Source organism: Ostrinia nubilalis, chromosome 2 (assembly GCF_963855985.1).
Source record: "Ostrinia nubilalis chromosome 2, ilOstNubi1.1, whole genome shotgun sequence".
Classification (NCBI taxonomy): domain Eukaryota; kingdom Metazoa; phylum Arthropoda; class Insecta; order Lepidoptera; family Crambidae; genus Ostrinia; species Ostrinia nubilalis.
The window spans coordinates 11769175-11785668 of NC_087089.1; the positions used below are offsets into that span (position 1 = coordinate 11769175).

Consider the following 16494-nt stretch of genomic DNA (forward strand, 5'->3'; position numbering starts at 1 on the left):
TGAATTGTTAATAATAATCTCGTCACGAGACGAAACCGCAACGTTCGGTCGCGCGATTTTTGTCAATGAGGGCTATCGTTTTTATACTCAACAGTTGGCATCCCTGGCGATTGACAGGACCTTACTCTACAGTGGCGCCATCTTGATGAGTGCAAATGCGATAGTCCTCCTACCACTTCAGCGCTCACCAGTTGGTGCCACTGTCTTCGCTACTAGCAAGTGACAGGACCTTACTCTACAGTGGCGCCAACTGGTGAGCGCTAAAACGATAGCCTTCATTGTAGACGGACGTCTGTGAGCAAGTGTCCGATCACTATCATCATTAGGTCCTTGTCTCTATTGCAGGAACACTACCTTCTAAAATTCACTAGCAAATCGTGCTCCTGGTTGGCTGACGTAATAAGACACGGTCGCGTCGCGGCACGCTACTGACGACGCTACGCTATGACACGTTTTCACTTGCAGCTTACAGGCCGCAATCTAAGAATGCCATTGGTTTAATCTCGCTCGACGTGGACGCTCGACGACGGGTGGTCGTATTCCTCTCTGCTGGAAGGCTAATGCCAATGACCAAACACACATACAAATTTAACAGTTGACGGATAGATTTGGATTGGGATTGATTATAAGCAAACCGGCATATGTCCAAAATGTGCGTCAGGTAGTGTTGTAGCTGCTCGTGGATGGGGCTCAGTGGGCTCTCTTGAGGGCCAGTGGTGTGTCCTCCCTGCTAGTACACTAAGCGTCGCTACCTGCGGATGGTGTCGAACATGCCGCCCGCCAGCGAGAAGCGCAGTTGCAGAGCCTCGGGCGCCGCCTCGTCCTGCCACGTGTCGCTGCACGCCGAGCGCTCGTGGTCGCGCGCGTGCGTCGGGTAGTGTTGTAGCTGCGTGTGAATGGAGCTTGGAGCTCAGTGGGCTCTCTTGAGGGCCAGTGGTGTATCCTCCCTGTTATTACACTGAGCGTGGCTACCTGCGGATGGTGTCGAACATGCCGCCCGCCAGCGAGAAGTGTTGTAGCTGCGAGTGAATGGAGCTCAGTGGGCTCTCTTGAGGGCCAGTGGTGTGTCCTCCCTGCTAGTATACTGAGCGTGGCTACCTGCGGATGGTGTCGAACATGCCACCCGCCAGTGAGAAGCGAAGCTGCAGCGCTTCGGGCGCCGCCTCGTCCTGCCACGTGTCGCTGCACGCCGAGCGCTCGTGGTCGCGCGCGTGCGTCAGGTAGTGTTGTAGCTGCGCGTGGATGGAGCTCAGTGGGCTCTCTTGAGGGCAGTAGTGTCCTCCCTGTAATACACTAAGCGTGGCTACCTGCGGATGGTGTCGAACATGCCGCCCGCCAGCGAGAAGCGCAGTTGAAGCGCCTCGGGCGCCGCCTCGTCCTGCCACGTGTCGCTGCACGCCGAGCGCTCGTGGTCGCGCGCGTGCGTCAGGTAGTGTTGTAGCTGCGCGTGGATGGAGCTCAGTGGGCTCTCTTGAGGGCCAGTAGTGTCCTCCCTGTAATACACTAAGCGTGGCTACCTGCGGATGGTGTCGAACATGCCGCCCGCCAGCGAGAAGCGCAGTTGAAGCGCCTCGGGCGCCGCCTCGTCCTGCCACGTGTCGCTGCACGCCGAGCGCTCGTGGTCGCGCGCGTGCGTCAGGTAGTGTTGTAGTTGCGCGTGGATGGAGCTCAGTAGGCTCTCTTGCTGCAATTGAAGTAAGATCATTACGTTAAATTATAAATACAGGGTGTTACTTTGCATTCTTGCCATATTTACAGAGGTTACTATATTACTGATACTGAACACAAATCCGTAAAAAAATAATGCCCGAAAAAAATTTTTTTTAATCTTGAGTATTTTATTTTATCGACAATCTGTTAAACACACCACTAATTATCGTAACGCATGCACATCACTTGTTGGCGATGGCGATGGAGACTTTTTTACTTTTTATTGTATTTTTAAATATCTATTGCAATCTATTGTCTTTAAAATGTCTTTTTGACACTTGTAAAAAACTGAGAAATCCATCAAACACAAATCACGTTATAAATAATACAAAAATGACTGAAGTGTATTCAAACAACGAATAAGTTAATCAAAATGGTGCTTGGAGTGTCTGCAAGACGTCTTAGACGAAATGCTTGATGACGTACCCTTAGCGTTACACCAAATGCTCTACTACCAGCAGGATGGTGCTCCCCCACAATAAGGACGTCAAGTGCGCGAATAATACGTTTGGTGAACAGTGGATTGGACGAGGGGTCCAGTAGCTTGGCCACCACGATCCTCGAACCTGACACCAATGGATTTTTGGAGTGACTTGAAACGACTGGTATGCGCAGAAGAGATAAACAGTGTAAACGCGTTACATGAAAGGATTGTTTTAGTGAAACTGTGATACAAAACGTTTATGTGTTGCGAAAACTAAAGTGAAAAACCTACGCTTCGCCGTGCTAGACTGTGCCTTCATCAGAACGGAGGACACTTTGAACACTTGCTTCGCAGTACGTAAACTTTGTAAGTTCCTAACTTATGAATAAATAATTAATTGTGAATAAGGTGATTTCATTTCATACTTAATTTATTTATTTGTAAAAATAGGGTACAATGTTGTAAATTAATTGAAACCCTATTAATTATTACGTATTTTTGATGGTCCTAAGCCCGTAAAGTAGAAAGGAAAATCTGAAATCAACTGAAGAGTATTTTAAAATAGTTATTATGACTGGATAAAAAGGCTGGTACCCAAAGCCATAAAATTAAGAACTAGGCCACGCCCACTAGGTTTATTCCACTTGCACCTGTAGAACGTGCGAGACAAAATTGGTTTATTCCAATTTGTACTGAAAAACCAAATTTACCAAAATCTTAGTGTACTTTCTTTATGGGAGTCTCTTGTTTATCTTAAATAATAGGTATTGTTACCTACTTTTATCTCTGTGAATATGGCAAGAATGCAAAGTAACACGGTGTATAAAACTGTCAAAAAAGTTGGCAATGGCTCAGCGATTTACGAACGGGATTGGCCCGCAGGCGTAAAATTACACGCTACGGGTCACACACAATTTATGTTTTAATTTTCTTCAGGTTGCGGATGCCGCGGGCATGAGCAAATTTCTAAGACACTACAAACGGTGCGGTACTCTGCTGCAGTGCCACCGCCTTGTAAGCTGAGATGGGGGACTTGTAAGGGGTAGGGGAGGGCAGTTACGCTCATTACAGAAGAATATTTTTACCAGTGTATATGATACTGGAGAATTCAACATGAGTCGTACGTCATACCTTCTGGTCGTCCTGGTGACGTAAGCAAGTCAGTACGAGAGATAGCAGCGGTTCGTTGGCAAGACGCACTTGCCCGCCGCCGCCGCAGCCGCAGGCAGTTGCGCAGGCGCCGCCGCCCACGCCGCGTTTACCACCACCGCCGCCGCTTGACGACCTGAGTGATTTATTTATTTATTTATTTATTTGTAATAGGTATACAAACAGTTTACTAAACAGTTTGTTAATTAAGTCAACTTAGCGGGTAGCAGTAATGATAAAAACCAAGGCTTTCTTTCGGACACGTCTACATTGTCAGGTCACGATGCTTCAGATTAGTTCAAAATATAACATTCTTTCCGCTAACTAATTTTTAAGTAGCACCACTATCAGGGCAAATCGGTGTTAACAAGAAGCTATTTTAGAGAGCAATCAACGTGCAAAAGTACATTCACTAGTAAAAAAAAAAAAAAAATAATTTTCGACAACATTACAATTAAGTAAGATCAATAATTAGACTTACCCTTTATAGCTGGGACTCTGATGGCTCTTGCAGTCGCGGTGGGAGCCACCGCTGCTGCCGCTTCCACTAGAGCAGTTACCGCTACAGCCGGCACCCCATCCGCTTTCCAATATCTGGAGAATACCAAAAAAGTCTTTTACCCATGCCATGCCGTGACGTTTCTTTTTTTATTTTTAACACTGTCATCGAAGAAAACAAAACACTGTAGCTATTCTACAATTACAATAAAGGACAGCTATCTCATTATTTTTAAACAAAACACTGTGTACTGTGTATCTAACTTTTCGTATTTTAAATACTTAGGCCCAGAACAGACGGTGAAACGCAACTGCAACGAAATGAAACGAAGGTGAAACGCAACTTTGTGATGATTCTGAAGAGTGAACCAAATAAATAAAATAAAATAAAATGAAACTGAAAGTTTCAAACTGGTCGCGTCATGTGTGGTCTCTCAACGGACGCTATGGCAGAAACTTAGATGCAACTCAAAAATAACTAGCAGTTCCAGTTTCGTTGCAGTCGCGTTTCACCGTCTGTTCTGGGCCTTATTGTCATCGAAGAAGAAAACAAAACACTGTGTATCTTACCTGGCCAGCTTGTTTCAGCACGCGGCCTTGCACAGCGGGAGGCAGCTTGGCAACCAGCGGTGCTACAAGCCACACCGACTCTGACCACTTGCTGGTACTGACCACGCTGCGGTCTGTGCCGGTCCTGAATCAAGCAATAAAGAACATAACTACAATATAAAGTAATACAGTGAAATACAGAACAGAAGACGTCATTTGGCTGAAACGAACAGTGAAATAAGGCTTGAAATAGAAAAGTGGGTGTGGCCTCAAAGACAGTGGGCGTGGTTTTGCAAACAATTACGAGCAAGTCACATTATGATACAAAAATTCACACCACAGTTGGAGTGAGGCCTTTACCCTGCTGCGGGACATTTAAAGGCTTATCTTGCCTTTTTATTTCATCATGGAAAATGAACGCACTTTAACCCCAACGCTCGCCATTTTACCCTGTCTTCGGCTTGTCGCATTCAGCTTTTACCAGCTGTTTACTTTTTACAGACACGGGACTGTTCCCACCTCTCGTTCCCACCGCTGCAACTCCTGTGTAGCCATGATCTACAGCTTGACCGCCATAATAACCCAACCAAGGAAGGTCAAGTTTGTCCCGGGGGAAAGTTTTTACAGACAGAGAGATGATTACCTGTCCTTATCCGGCGGGGGCGGCGCCGGTTGTTGGAAGACATTGATGACAGCGCGTGCGACCGTATCGAGCCACGCGCTCAGCTCAGACGACCCATTCGGAAACTGCTTGAACATCAGCTGCAGATCCAGCCACGACATACGAAGTGACCACTGCTCTAAGTTCTATGAATGAAAACAATTAACGATCAATCGAAAGTGTAGGGTATGTTAACATTATGTTGGGCAAAAATAAGCACAAATGATTACCTCTAACAAACGAGTTATCATCGTCTTTTGGTCCAAATCTGGATGTGTATGACTCGCTGAATCTGGATAGCAAATCATGTGTAGCAACCTGTTACAGATAATTATGTTTATTAACATTAGTAGGTACACACATTATCTACTAAAAGAGAATATATTGCGAGATGACGCGTTTACATTACGTGTTAGGGCCTGTGCTCACCTCGTTTTTTAAACGTGTGTCGACAGCGCGCTTTTTTTTCTAAAACCTTTAGGCTTTACAACGTTCGTAGATTTTGTATCGCGCACGGTGGATCGAAATGGCATTAAAGTGGACATAGGGATTTTTTCCGGAAAATCGAATTTTAAAAATTGCCAATCGATAGTCCTTTGCTCACTCATCACGACATGTCATATCACATTTTTCTCTAAACCTGATAGTTTTGCTTAAAAAAAATAAATTGTGGTTTTTTTGTATGAAACGAGATATAAAGTACTAATTTTCTCCGAAGACCTGCTAGATCGTGACTTGAAACAACTTAGGTCGGTATAACTGTATTATTTACTAATATTCTAAGCTATTTCCAGCTGCTCGAAACCGCAACTTAGCCTGTTAAACGATTCCGAAAAAAAATTAAATTTGACTCTTCTTGTAATTGTATTTTAGTTCTTTTTTTTTAGAAAAAACGTCGATTACGGTACTAGAAAGTGATTTTATCGTTAGGTGACATTGTTATCTATTCTCAGAATCTGTTGAACCCTTTCTTTCCTATCAGCACATGACTTTAAAACAACGATTAAGTTACACATACCTCGTAATTAACGTGTTTTGCGAATAAGCAGATAATGGTCAGCTGGGGTGGGGGTAAAAAACAGATAAGGATTGTTTATTTGTTTTAAATTTAGTTTGGGCTGTGTAACGTCATTAATAACATTCAACTTTAAATGCGGTTTTAACATGTAATTACAATGGAAACTATTGTGAATAATATAGATTTGTTCGTAGTCTTAAGAAATACGTTAAAACCTTTGATACAGTGAGGAACTTTATAATCACCTTTTGCAGAAAATTATTCTACACTACATGCTTCGACTACTACGCGCTCACAATGTATGAAAATTTTAGTTTTTGAACGTTTCCCGCTAGGGGCGCTGTACAATCCGTCATACATTTAATGTATTTTTTTGACACGCTCACTAGTTAGCGCATTTGATGTAAACTCACACTAGGCCCTCAGATCTTTTTAATGTATGTATGTATAGTAGCTGCGTTTATTTCTTCAGGAGAATAATACTCACTTAGACGCGCCACACGTCTTTTTTTCTGTTTCGGAGTTAATATATGTAACGGTTTCCTCGGGATAAAGGAAGTAGGGTGGGTGAACCAGTAACAAACCGAATAAGCGACATTTTAAAAGTAATTTTGATATTGTGACTCAATTATTACAACAATAATTGCAAAAAAAAGAATTAACTACTCCTTGTCTATCATAGAATCAAGTAGCTTATTCCAATTTACTTAATAGCTGTAAGGTTTATTTTTATTTAACAATCAATGTGGAAAGTCGCAATGTGCCTAAGGTTGACCAGATCGTACCAAGTCGTGTTTGTCGCTTTTATTTATGACTAATTATTGGTAGAAGTACGGCAGTGCTACCAAACGTAACAAAAGTGGCGGGAAATTCGACAGATTGTTAATATTTTGATGTGAAAAGAAATGGTGTACTAATGGTTCCTGGTGTGGGACTGGTGCACCCACCCTAGTTGAAGCATGTAGTGCAGAAGGTGGCATGTTGTCTTTAATTGCGTCTATATTTGACGTTGTTTTTTCACTAGGTTCAGTTTTTGAACCAACATTTTCCTCAATTTTGTCTTCATCAAAAACTAGTTACCAGACCCAGTTAATAGGGATGTTTTCTGGGTAAAAAAGCAAGAGTTTTAATTAGTCCGTCAGTAAGCTAATCAAAAACTACTCGAAACGTATTTTTCACTTTTTAAAACTAATGAAAATGTAAAGAGATAAAGCGTGCGAAATTTCTAAAGAAAAGGCCCGTGACAACAGTGAGTGCGTAAAAGTGCAGCACTTTGTGACGTCGCGCGAAACTTCAACGCACTATAACTTTGTAATTATTTGTTTGATTGACAATTAATTTTTAATTGTCAATCAAACAAACATACATGTCCAATATATTTTTATATTAAAATTTACGGAACAAAAAGGAAACTAGCCTATTGGAGATTCAAGCCAATCACTGTTTCCTCTTAAAAATTAGGGAAGAGATAGATGACAGTTTGTCCATCGTCCATTAAGATTAGTACAAAAATTCCGGCAAAACTTTTTTTAACTTAACACTGTTTTCTTCTGTCAAATGTACCATTTTCTGCAAAAGGTGATTATAAAGTTCCTCACTGTCTATCAAAGGTTTTAACGTATTTCTTAAGACTACGAACAAATCTATATTATTCACAATAGTTTCCATTGCAATTACATGTTAAAACCGCATTTAAAGTTGAATGTTATTGATGACGTTACACAGCCCAAACTAAATTTAAAACAAATAAACAATCCTTATCTGTTTTTTACCCCCACCCCAGCTGACCATTATCTGCTTATTCGCAAAACACGTTAATTACGAGGTATGTGTAACTTAATCGTTGTTTTAAAGTCATGTGCTGATAGGAAAGAAAGGGTTCAACAGATTCTGAGAATAGATAACAATGTCACCTAACGATAAAATCACTTTCTAGTACCGTAATCGACGCTTTTTCTAAAAAAAAAGAACTAAAATACAATTACAAGAAGAGTCAATTTTAATTTTTTTTCGGAATCGTTTAACAGGCTAAGTTGCGGTTTGAAGCAGCTGGAAACAGCTTAGAATATTAGCAAATAATACAGTTATACCGACCTAGGTTGTTTCAAGTCACGATCTAGCAGGTCTTCGGAGAAAATTAGTACTTTATATCTCATTTCATACAAAAAAACCATAATTTATTTTTTTTAAGCAAAACTATTAGGTTTAGAGAAAAATGTGATATGACATGTCGTAATGAGTGAGCAAAGGACTATCGATTGGCAATTTTTAAAATTCGATTTACCGGAAAAAATCCCTATGTCCACTTTAATGCCATTTCGATCCACTGTGTCGCGTCTGCATCTCTATAAACGCGCGTCAAATGCGAGCTTAAAAAACGCTGTGTGCATAGGCCCTCAAAAGCTACAACTGTTTATGAATTACTTACCTCTGCGCCTGCCGTGGCGTCAGCATCGAATCTAAAAGCATGTCAGGCTGGTAGAGCTCATCAGGGTTTTGCAGACACTTCTGCAGCACCCATTCCTCGGAACAGATCTCCGCTAGAACGCGTCGCGCCAGTGACGACAGCGACTGCGAAGAATCTAACAACGTCGATCCGACACCACCACTGCCTCTGCAATATTACAATCAGTTACGGTTTGATGTATCTTATTCATAAGCGTCACTGTTTACGGAGGCGTAGCGTACTAGACACGTATGCGTATTTGTACATTAGGTTACGCGACGCTGCCGTTACATTGTTTTGTATGTAAGCTGTAAGCAGGCGTACTCCAAGCGTATAATGCCACGTACGCGTCTAGCACGCTACGCTGCCATATAGTGACGCTAAGAAACACATGTGTGAAACACACAACAGACAAAGCTTGTCGAACACAGGTGCTGATTCAAGCGACGTATTTAGTTGGTTTATGTATGTGAATCACAAGTCTCAATTCTGAAAGTCAAATGGTTCGAATTGAACTTGCTTTAAAGAAACATCTAACATAAATTATGTGCACACAGAGATTACATTCATAGGCACCCGAATCCGTAAAGTAGAAAAGATGTGGTTAATTTTTATGTATTTATTTATTAAGTTTCATAACGATTAGTTACACTGTATGTACATGTAATTTTAAACTCTTTGAAGCTGTTGAGTATATTATTATGGTCTCCCTTTGTACAAAAATGTAAATGAAAGTCGCACAAATCCCATGGGGAGTAAGTATGTAGTTTAGAGATATTGTGTAGTAAAGTCGAAGTAGGTATAAACTACATTAGTTTATTGTTATAACATATTTTCAAACACAGGTTTATTAACAAGAAGGTGAAGTACGAATACTCGTTGACATCCACTGTAAGCTTTAGGAGGATGAGATGAGATGAAGAAGGATAGAATGAGTGTTGGAAATGTTTATATTAGACATTTGGTCATGAGTTAGCAACACAACATGGAGGGAAGCGAAGCGGGTGACGGCCGCGGGGGTGACCCACAGGGACGTGAAGCTAGGGGGAACCGTGACAATGTGCAACCGTGAAACTCAATATTTAAAAAAACAAACCTAGGAGTTCTATGGCCCCCACTTATCTCTGACTCTACCATCCTAAGAATAAAAAATAGCTGTTTAAACAAAACTTAAACGTAACACGCCGTCATGATGTCTGTAAAAATATCAATATTCTTGTCATTAGAATAAGATGAGATATGAGTCTACTGATATCAAATAAATTGACTGGAAACTGTCAAGGCAAACTATTGGCTGATCACAAAGTTTACAATGTGAATTATTACTGAATTGAATTTGCAACCAATAGTAACTGAAGACTATGCAAATGATTTGTTTTTAAAATGGATGTGAACTTACGACATGAGATCGAGCTGTGCATCGGTAGGGACAGTGTCGCTAGTCCCCAGTATATGGGACAGTTCGCAGGATTTTTTGCCCCCAGGTTTGCCGCCGTCTCTGGCTGAGTCGCCAACCACTATTGAAAAAGGCCACATTAATATATAACAAGTCATAATTGTGTATCAGTTTCAGTTATTCAAGTAATATTTATAATGACTTACTGAGAATGGCCTTGAGCGTGGCTAGAACTGGTCCCACTCCAATGTTTTTGTGCGCGGCGGCGAGTAAGTGACGATCGCAGGACAATCGCACGCCCGCGGCCGCGCCGCCGGGACCCGGCGACGTTGAGACGGAGTATAAACCTGAACAAGAAGCAACTTTAAAACAAGTGAATAAGGGCTTTTAAAATGGACTCATTCTTCTATCGCGTGTTGCGTTGGACAAATTATTCACTGAGAAGCAAAAGGTGACAAATAGCAAAAGGCTGATTCCGGTGAAGAACAAGAAACTAAGACCGAAATGTCTAAGGGTGGATTCGACCAAACAAGAGTAAATATTAATCTCAGAATAAATCCTCAGTTTTGACATATTTCCCATACTGAAACTGTCAATGTGCCAGTTATACCAGGAGTTATTTTCGGATAAAAGTTTGGTCGAATCAGGCCTAAATAATTTACGCTTTTCATTACATCAATTATGACATTATCTTGGAATATAGCTACGTTGACGTCATTGCTTGTCATTGCCATACAAAATCTAGGGTCATGAGTCGGCAACCTGCGGCTCTTTCGATGTAAAGTTGTGCATTGGAGCTGTGTGACTTGGAAAACTAGAAAATATGTTATATTGTCATTTTTGGTTCTTCCATCTCAAAACATAGCCCATCTGGACACTACACTATTTCCGGTCTCATGTTAAAGACGAACCTGGTTGCGGTGTGTCTACAGTCTTGAAGAGCCTCAGCAAGAGGTGGCAAGTAAGCCTGGCACCCGTATCGGGTGACGGCGCGTTGGCCGGGTTGCCGCTTACACCCGCGCCGCCGCACGCTTTGACGAGGGAGGGCAAAGCCGCGTGCCGCACGAAGTCTTCCAGCGAGAAGCAGTGGCGAGCTGGACAATGAAATTAAGTTGAATTTGTATCTTATTTAATGTGCAGTAAAGTTGTAAATTAATAATTGATGATGGTTATGTCAAATCTCTTTATTTTTTTGGCTTTTTAATGAATCTTAATGAATGTATTTATTTATCCACGTCACGTGTTTGCGTATTTCATGTCTTGTCATGCTGTGTTAGTTAGAGGGAGACGACAAGATTTAACGTTCCATCGAGTTGATTTATCATGCAACTAATGAATTTATAAAGAAAGAGAATAATTCATTGAAGGATAAAATAATTTATTTTGTAAAAACAACATGCAATTTGGAGTCCAATATTACCAGATCGAGAGACTGACCAGCTTCCTTTCATAGGCCTATTCAAAATCACATTTCTTCCTTTGTAACAAACAGTCAAATCCAGTTTTATCAACTTACCCACTAATATACACGTAAACACAGCCAATGCATCATGAGCCGCCGCATCATGCAAGTCCCTATGGTGCAACAGGTCTGGATACAGTGGCGGCGGGGCTGCATGAGGAGCCGACTGGGGATAGTGTTGCGCCCCACATAGAGCCACTAAGGCACCTAGCCACTCGGCGGCTAGGCCACTACACCAGGCCGTCATTTCCGCGCATAGTACGCCGAGCTCGTTCACTCTGGATAATATGGAAGAGGGTTTTCGCGTATGAAAAATCCGCCAGATGGCAATACGTAGACGCAAGGTCCAAATGCTGCATGATTGGTTATTTTTGACATTGACAGATACGTCAAAATCCACCAATCACGCAGCAGTCAGACCCCACATCCACGTCCCGCCATCTAGCGGATCTTTCATACGCGAAAACCCTCATTGAGTAAAAAAAAGCCTGCGCAGGCAAGAAACTATCTACGGGGTACTTTTTGTCCATCAATTTAGATCCCTAACAGTATAGAACTACGCACACAAAATACTAAAAGTACCCTGTAGAAAAAGTAGGCTTCATTGTGCACAAAAGTACCTGACCTAAAGTGAGTAACTATCAACAAAGGTGGACTTGGTTTAAAAAAAAGTATGGTTATTTCTGGCGCCTAAGGCAAATACGACAAAGAAAATATAAAAACTTCCACAGAAAACAATCGCACTGTAGATCGTATGCTTACCTATCGTTGTCAACTTCACGACATACAGCGAGCATGGCAGAGCACACAAAGCTGTATCTATTTGCTGGTGATTCTGCTACTTGTCTTGCCCACGCTATCTCAATTTTACCTGTCAGAAAAGAAGAAAAATTAGGCATTAGAAAAGTTCAAATTAGTTTATGGAAAAAATGAAATGTCTTCGTCTTCGTTCTTACCTTTACGAGGATTCGTGAAAAATTCACTAAGAAACTGTGGATTGTACGGATAGTTGGACGGAGTAGGCTGCAGAGGAGAATATAGCGCTTGTCTGTAACAAAAGATGTTATTAACCTTTAAAGTCCCAGACGGCATACATTAATGCCATAACAATTGATTACACTGGTCAACAGTGGTTTTGGTGCCAAGGAACTGTATATATTTTTTGATTGAGGACCTTTTGCTGGTTGCTTTAGTAGCAAATTTGTTGATTTCCTACGTGTGGTTTTCAAGATTTTGACGTGTATAGAAAAATACAAAATTTGACCAAAATTAGCGTTTATAATATTTTTAAATGCTTAAAAACTTTATTTTCCACGACTTTTGTGAATGAGGTGTAATGGAACTCAAATCACGTTACATCCTCCAGCAGTAATCAGCCATCATATACCGATCCCATCTGCCTTGGTACCTCTCTTCCAATGGATTTTAGGTCTTGATAGCATCGCTCTCCCTATTCTTAGCTATAGCATGCTATAGTGAACCAAGATTCTCTGGGAATTGGTCAAGATGACTGTGGAGGTAGTGCTCTTTGATGAAAATTATGACATCCTGAGTTTTTAAGGCATGTCTCACAATTTCAGAGTAGTTACTGGGCTAGTGATTTCCGAAAAAAAAAATTGTAATTTTAATTAACAAAATCTATGCAAATCGTTCCAAATAGTCCATGGAACTTAAGAAATCAGTATCTTGATTTTTATAGACCATTAAAAATTAAATTAATTTTAAAAAAAAATTTTGCTTAAACTAGGATTTTTTTTTTGTTCTTTCCTCACTTTCTCCACTCTGAACTTCATGTTACGGCTTCTTTGACCATTGTAACATGGCCTTAAGTGTTCACAGCAGATTATACAAACAATTTTGGGTATCCACGACTTGAATACAACCACAATTTCCGACTTAAAGTAAGAAAAATAAGCACTTTTAATAAAATATTGCCTGAATTTTTGAACTTTTTAACTGTGTACACACCACAAATGTAACAAAAATACATTTTGATCATTGAGACAACTTCTTGGCAATGTAGACATGATATTAAAATAAATGCATTTATAAAAATGTACCGATAACACTACAAACTGTGCAACCAAAGTACCGATTAAAGCTAAATTTTAAAACTGAGGGTAGATCCAAAACTACACGTAGGAAAAAAAAATAAAAAATATTTTTATTATTACTAATACACACCTAATAATAAACTATCAACAGAATCTCGGCACCATTTTCATTTTGATTTTTTGTTGACCAGTGTTATCTATTGTGTCTAGATTCGCGGGCCTTGAAGGATTAAGGCTTGGTATTTCTTCTAAAGTAGGTATTTCGCGCTGTCAAAATCTGCGCGCGCAATTCTTCGCCGAAAACAGCGCGTCAAAGAGCTCCCGCCACAATTTCCAGCTACACAGTATAGAAATACGCAGTTGGTTAGGTTAGGTTGACTTCCTTCCCTTCAAGCGTCACACTCACAACACTTTCTAATAGAAATCATATCCAAGTGATACAAATTAAAACACCTTTCAGACTTTTTGGGAATATATTCTAGAATCGAATAAATATAAAATATAACTGCAGAAGTAAACACTGTTCAAAGTGGCCGTGGCGTCGCCCGACCTTCTGGAAGTTCTGCGCCGGCTTAAAGAATTTCAAGATTACGTCACCCGATCTATCGGTAGGCCCTTGGGAGCTTGAGCGATTGGAATTTTTTTTTATGATAAGTTACTCTTAGTAGCGATTATTTAGAGCTTGGATAATAAATTTAATTATAGTTGTTGCAATTCACGAAGCTTTGCATGTGGTTAATAACATTAATCAGTATAGGTACGCATCAATTTTGTTCAGTCTCTATGTTTATTAATAAATAAAAATATCATACTAAAATTGCAGAAACATATTTGTTTGTATTGGTCTGGGTGTTTTCTTTCTATAATATGTATGACGTATGTACGGGGTTCTGTACCTATCGAAAATTGTTATAAGCATCACACGCGGTTACCTGCGTACCTCTGTGCACTCATGGGAGTTTAAGCAGAGGTCCCTAGAGTTTGACTTTGAGCTTTGTTTATAGTCATTACGAAGCAGACTGATGGGAAACTGCACTGTCTTGAATTCGAAAGGGTAATTTGACGGTGTTTGGGGAATTCTAGGAATAAATACAGTTTCCTCATTGAGATTGAGACATTTCAATTTGAGATTTCACTTGACATTGAACACAATCTGAAATGGAGTTTTCAAACACTTGTAAAAATAAAAAGTAATTAAATCAAAGGCACTAAGTAGTATTGATATCAACTTCGAAGAAAATGACTGCCAAAATTACTTTCTACCCGAATCCACACGTCTTTCATGAATTATATTAAGGTATTGTTAAACTAAATTTCAAGTAGATTGAACCAAGGAATCACTTTGTCCCATACAAACTTTGCCCCCTTTTTTCACCCCCTTCATTTCATGACCCCATTTCGGAAAATCTTTTCTTATGAGATGCCTACGTCATAAAAAGAACACACCTTCCAACTTTCAGGTCTCTACGATATCCGTCAGTTATTTAGGACAAAGCATTTTTATTAGTTGTTCAAAACTCTATCGTGTATGTCATTGACAGGAGGGCGCTACTATCTTAATGGGTTATTCATTAGTCCACTTGACATTTCAGAATCGTTTGACTTTAGATACCTAAGCGATTTGATATTCGGAGTCTTTTAATGAAATCAAGTTCTGAAATAACTTGAGGTGTTGTACCCGATCAAGCTTTTCATTGCAGGACAGTTAAATAGTTTTATTATTAGTTTCTTCTCTAAGTCTTAAGAGCCATTTTACATTTTCGTGCGAATTTCTAAGATTTTGGAAGCATGAATTACTATCTTAAGCAACACCCAGAGATTATTTAATAACTGCGAAAGATAGGTCAATCCTTGTTGTTGACCATTAATGAAACGGATTTACTAAAACTCTTTTGCTTAATTCACAGTGCCCCATCTCCCACAACCATTTTACGAAAAAATTGCCGCAGACTCATTTTCAAAGTCCTGTATAATTATTTATGCTCATATAATAAGCTTAAAAATATATAGTAATCATCGGACATATATTCTTGTAGTCCATTAATGAAATAGATTCTTGAATTTCATTACCATTATTGAGTAAAATCTAAAAATAATTTGACAAATTTGAAGATTAACGTCACATTTTGATCGTGATTTTTGGTTTAAAAACACAGCATAAACTGCAATAAAAGTATCCCAAAATAAAGAATATTCATTGTAGAATTAATTTCTACAGTTATTGTTTAAATATTAGTAACCACTTTGTCAAAATATTGATGTGAATATCAGTATAAATTACAATGCGCAAGCCGACATCGATTAGTATGGCGCGAGCGCCCGTCAAGGCAGGACCTGTGTCATTTTTCCCGCCGTGACGTTTACGTGCGTTCGTGTCGTAAAGCGGTGATTTGTACGGCGACCAAATACATTTGATACTATGCCGAGAGGCTGTTTCGAGTCGGCCGGCCGAGCAGAAATTGAAATGATGAATTTTAATTTCTTTGACGGATCTGGGTGTAACTATGTATAATATGTAGGTACCATGTATTTAATTTAATAAATAAATTATAAAAAAAGTATATCCATTATGATAGCACCCTTAACACAAGCATATTGGTTGCCTACTTTTGGACTAGATGGCGCTGTGAAATTGTCCAAAGATTTGTTTATTTATTTATCCGCTTTGAGTTTTGTTTCGTGAAGAAGAAAAAGAAGCGTTTTGTTTTGTTGTTAAATCTATACTAATAAAAGAGGAAAGATTTAATTGTTTGTTTGTTTGGAGGCAATAGGCTCCGAAAAAAATTTCTTTCACGATTTAGAATCCTATTTTTTTTCTATGTAGGCTGTAAAATATTTTCAAAAACTTTAGTCCAAAATCTTTGATAAAATTCGACGTTTAATAAATAAATTAGATAACATGTTAATACTTTTTTTTTCAGTACGATTTTAGTACTTGTTTTTCAGAAATTCTACGATTTAACTAAACTTCTAAAGTGTTTATATTTTATGCATAATTTATTAACTTCTAAAATATACATAATAATATATCCTATTGATAGATGACGTGCTTCGTATTTTATTAAAATTATTACCTGACTAGGTTAAAAAGGTGTGGAATGTTATTTTGGAGATAACTTGGTTCCAT

The 16494-nt window shown here is 39.6% G+C and overlaps 1 protein-coding gene across 1 annotated transcript in view; it reads right to left on the reverse strand.

Moving 5' to 3' along the window:
- LOC135078715 (mediator of RNA polymerase II transcription subunit 12-like) overlaps nucleotides 1-16494 on the reverse strand; it is a 43787-nt gene that overhangs the window by 10629 nt on the left and 16664 nt on the right. The window contains exons 26-40 of the mRNA XM_063973266.1: nucleotides 12270-12361; nucleotides 12076-12184; nucleotides 11368-11591; nucleotides 10763-10945; nucleotides 10058-10198; nucleotides 9855-9972; nucleotides 9552-9593; nucleotides 8438-8623; nucleotides 5222-5309; nucleotides 4998-5137; nucleotides 4352-4475; nucleotides 3765-3877; nucleotides 3266-3419; nucleotides 1518-1684; nucleotides 1308-1484 (exon numbers count right to left, since the gene is read on the reverse strand). Coding sequence (XP_063829336.1) covers nucleotides 1308-1484; nucleotides 1518-1684; nucleotides 3266-3419; nucleotides 3765-3877; nucleotides 4352-4475; nucleotides 4998-5137; nucleotides 5222-5309; nucleotides 8438-8623; nucleotides 9552-9593; nucleotides 9855-9972; nucleotides 10058-10198; nucleotides 10763-10945; nucleotides 11368-11591; nucleotides 12076-12184; nucleotides 12270-12361 — 2058 coding nt within the window. The remainder of the gene's footprint in view (nucleotides 1-1307; nucleotides 1485-1517; nucleotides 1685-3265; nucleotides 3420-3764; nucleotides 3878-4351; nucleotides 4476-4997; nucleotides 5138-5221; nucleotides 5310-8437; nucleotides 8624-9551; nucleotides 9594-9854; nucleotides 9973-10057; nucleotides 10199-10762; nucleotides 10946-11367; nucleotides 11592-12075; nucleotides 12185-12269; nucleotides 12362-16494) is intronic.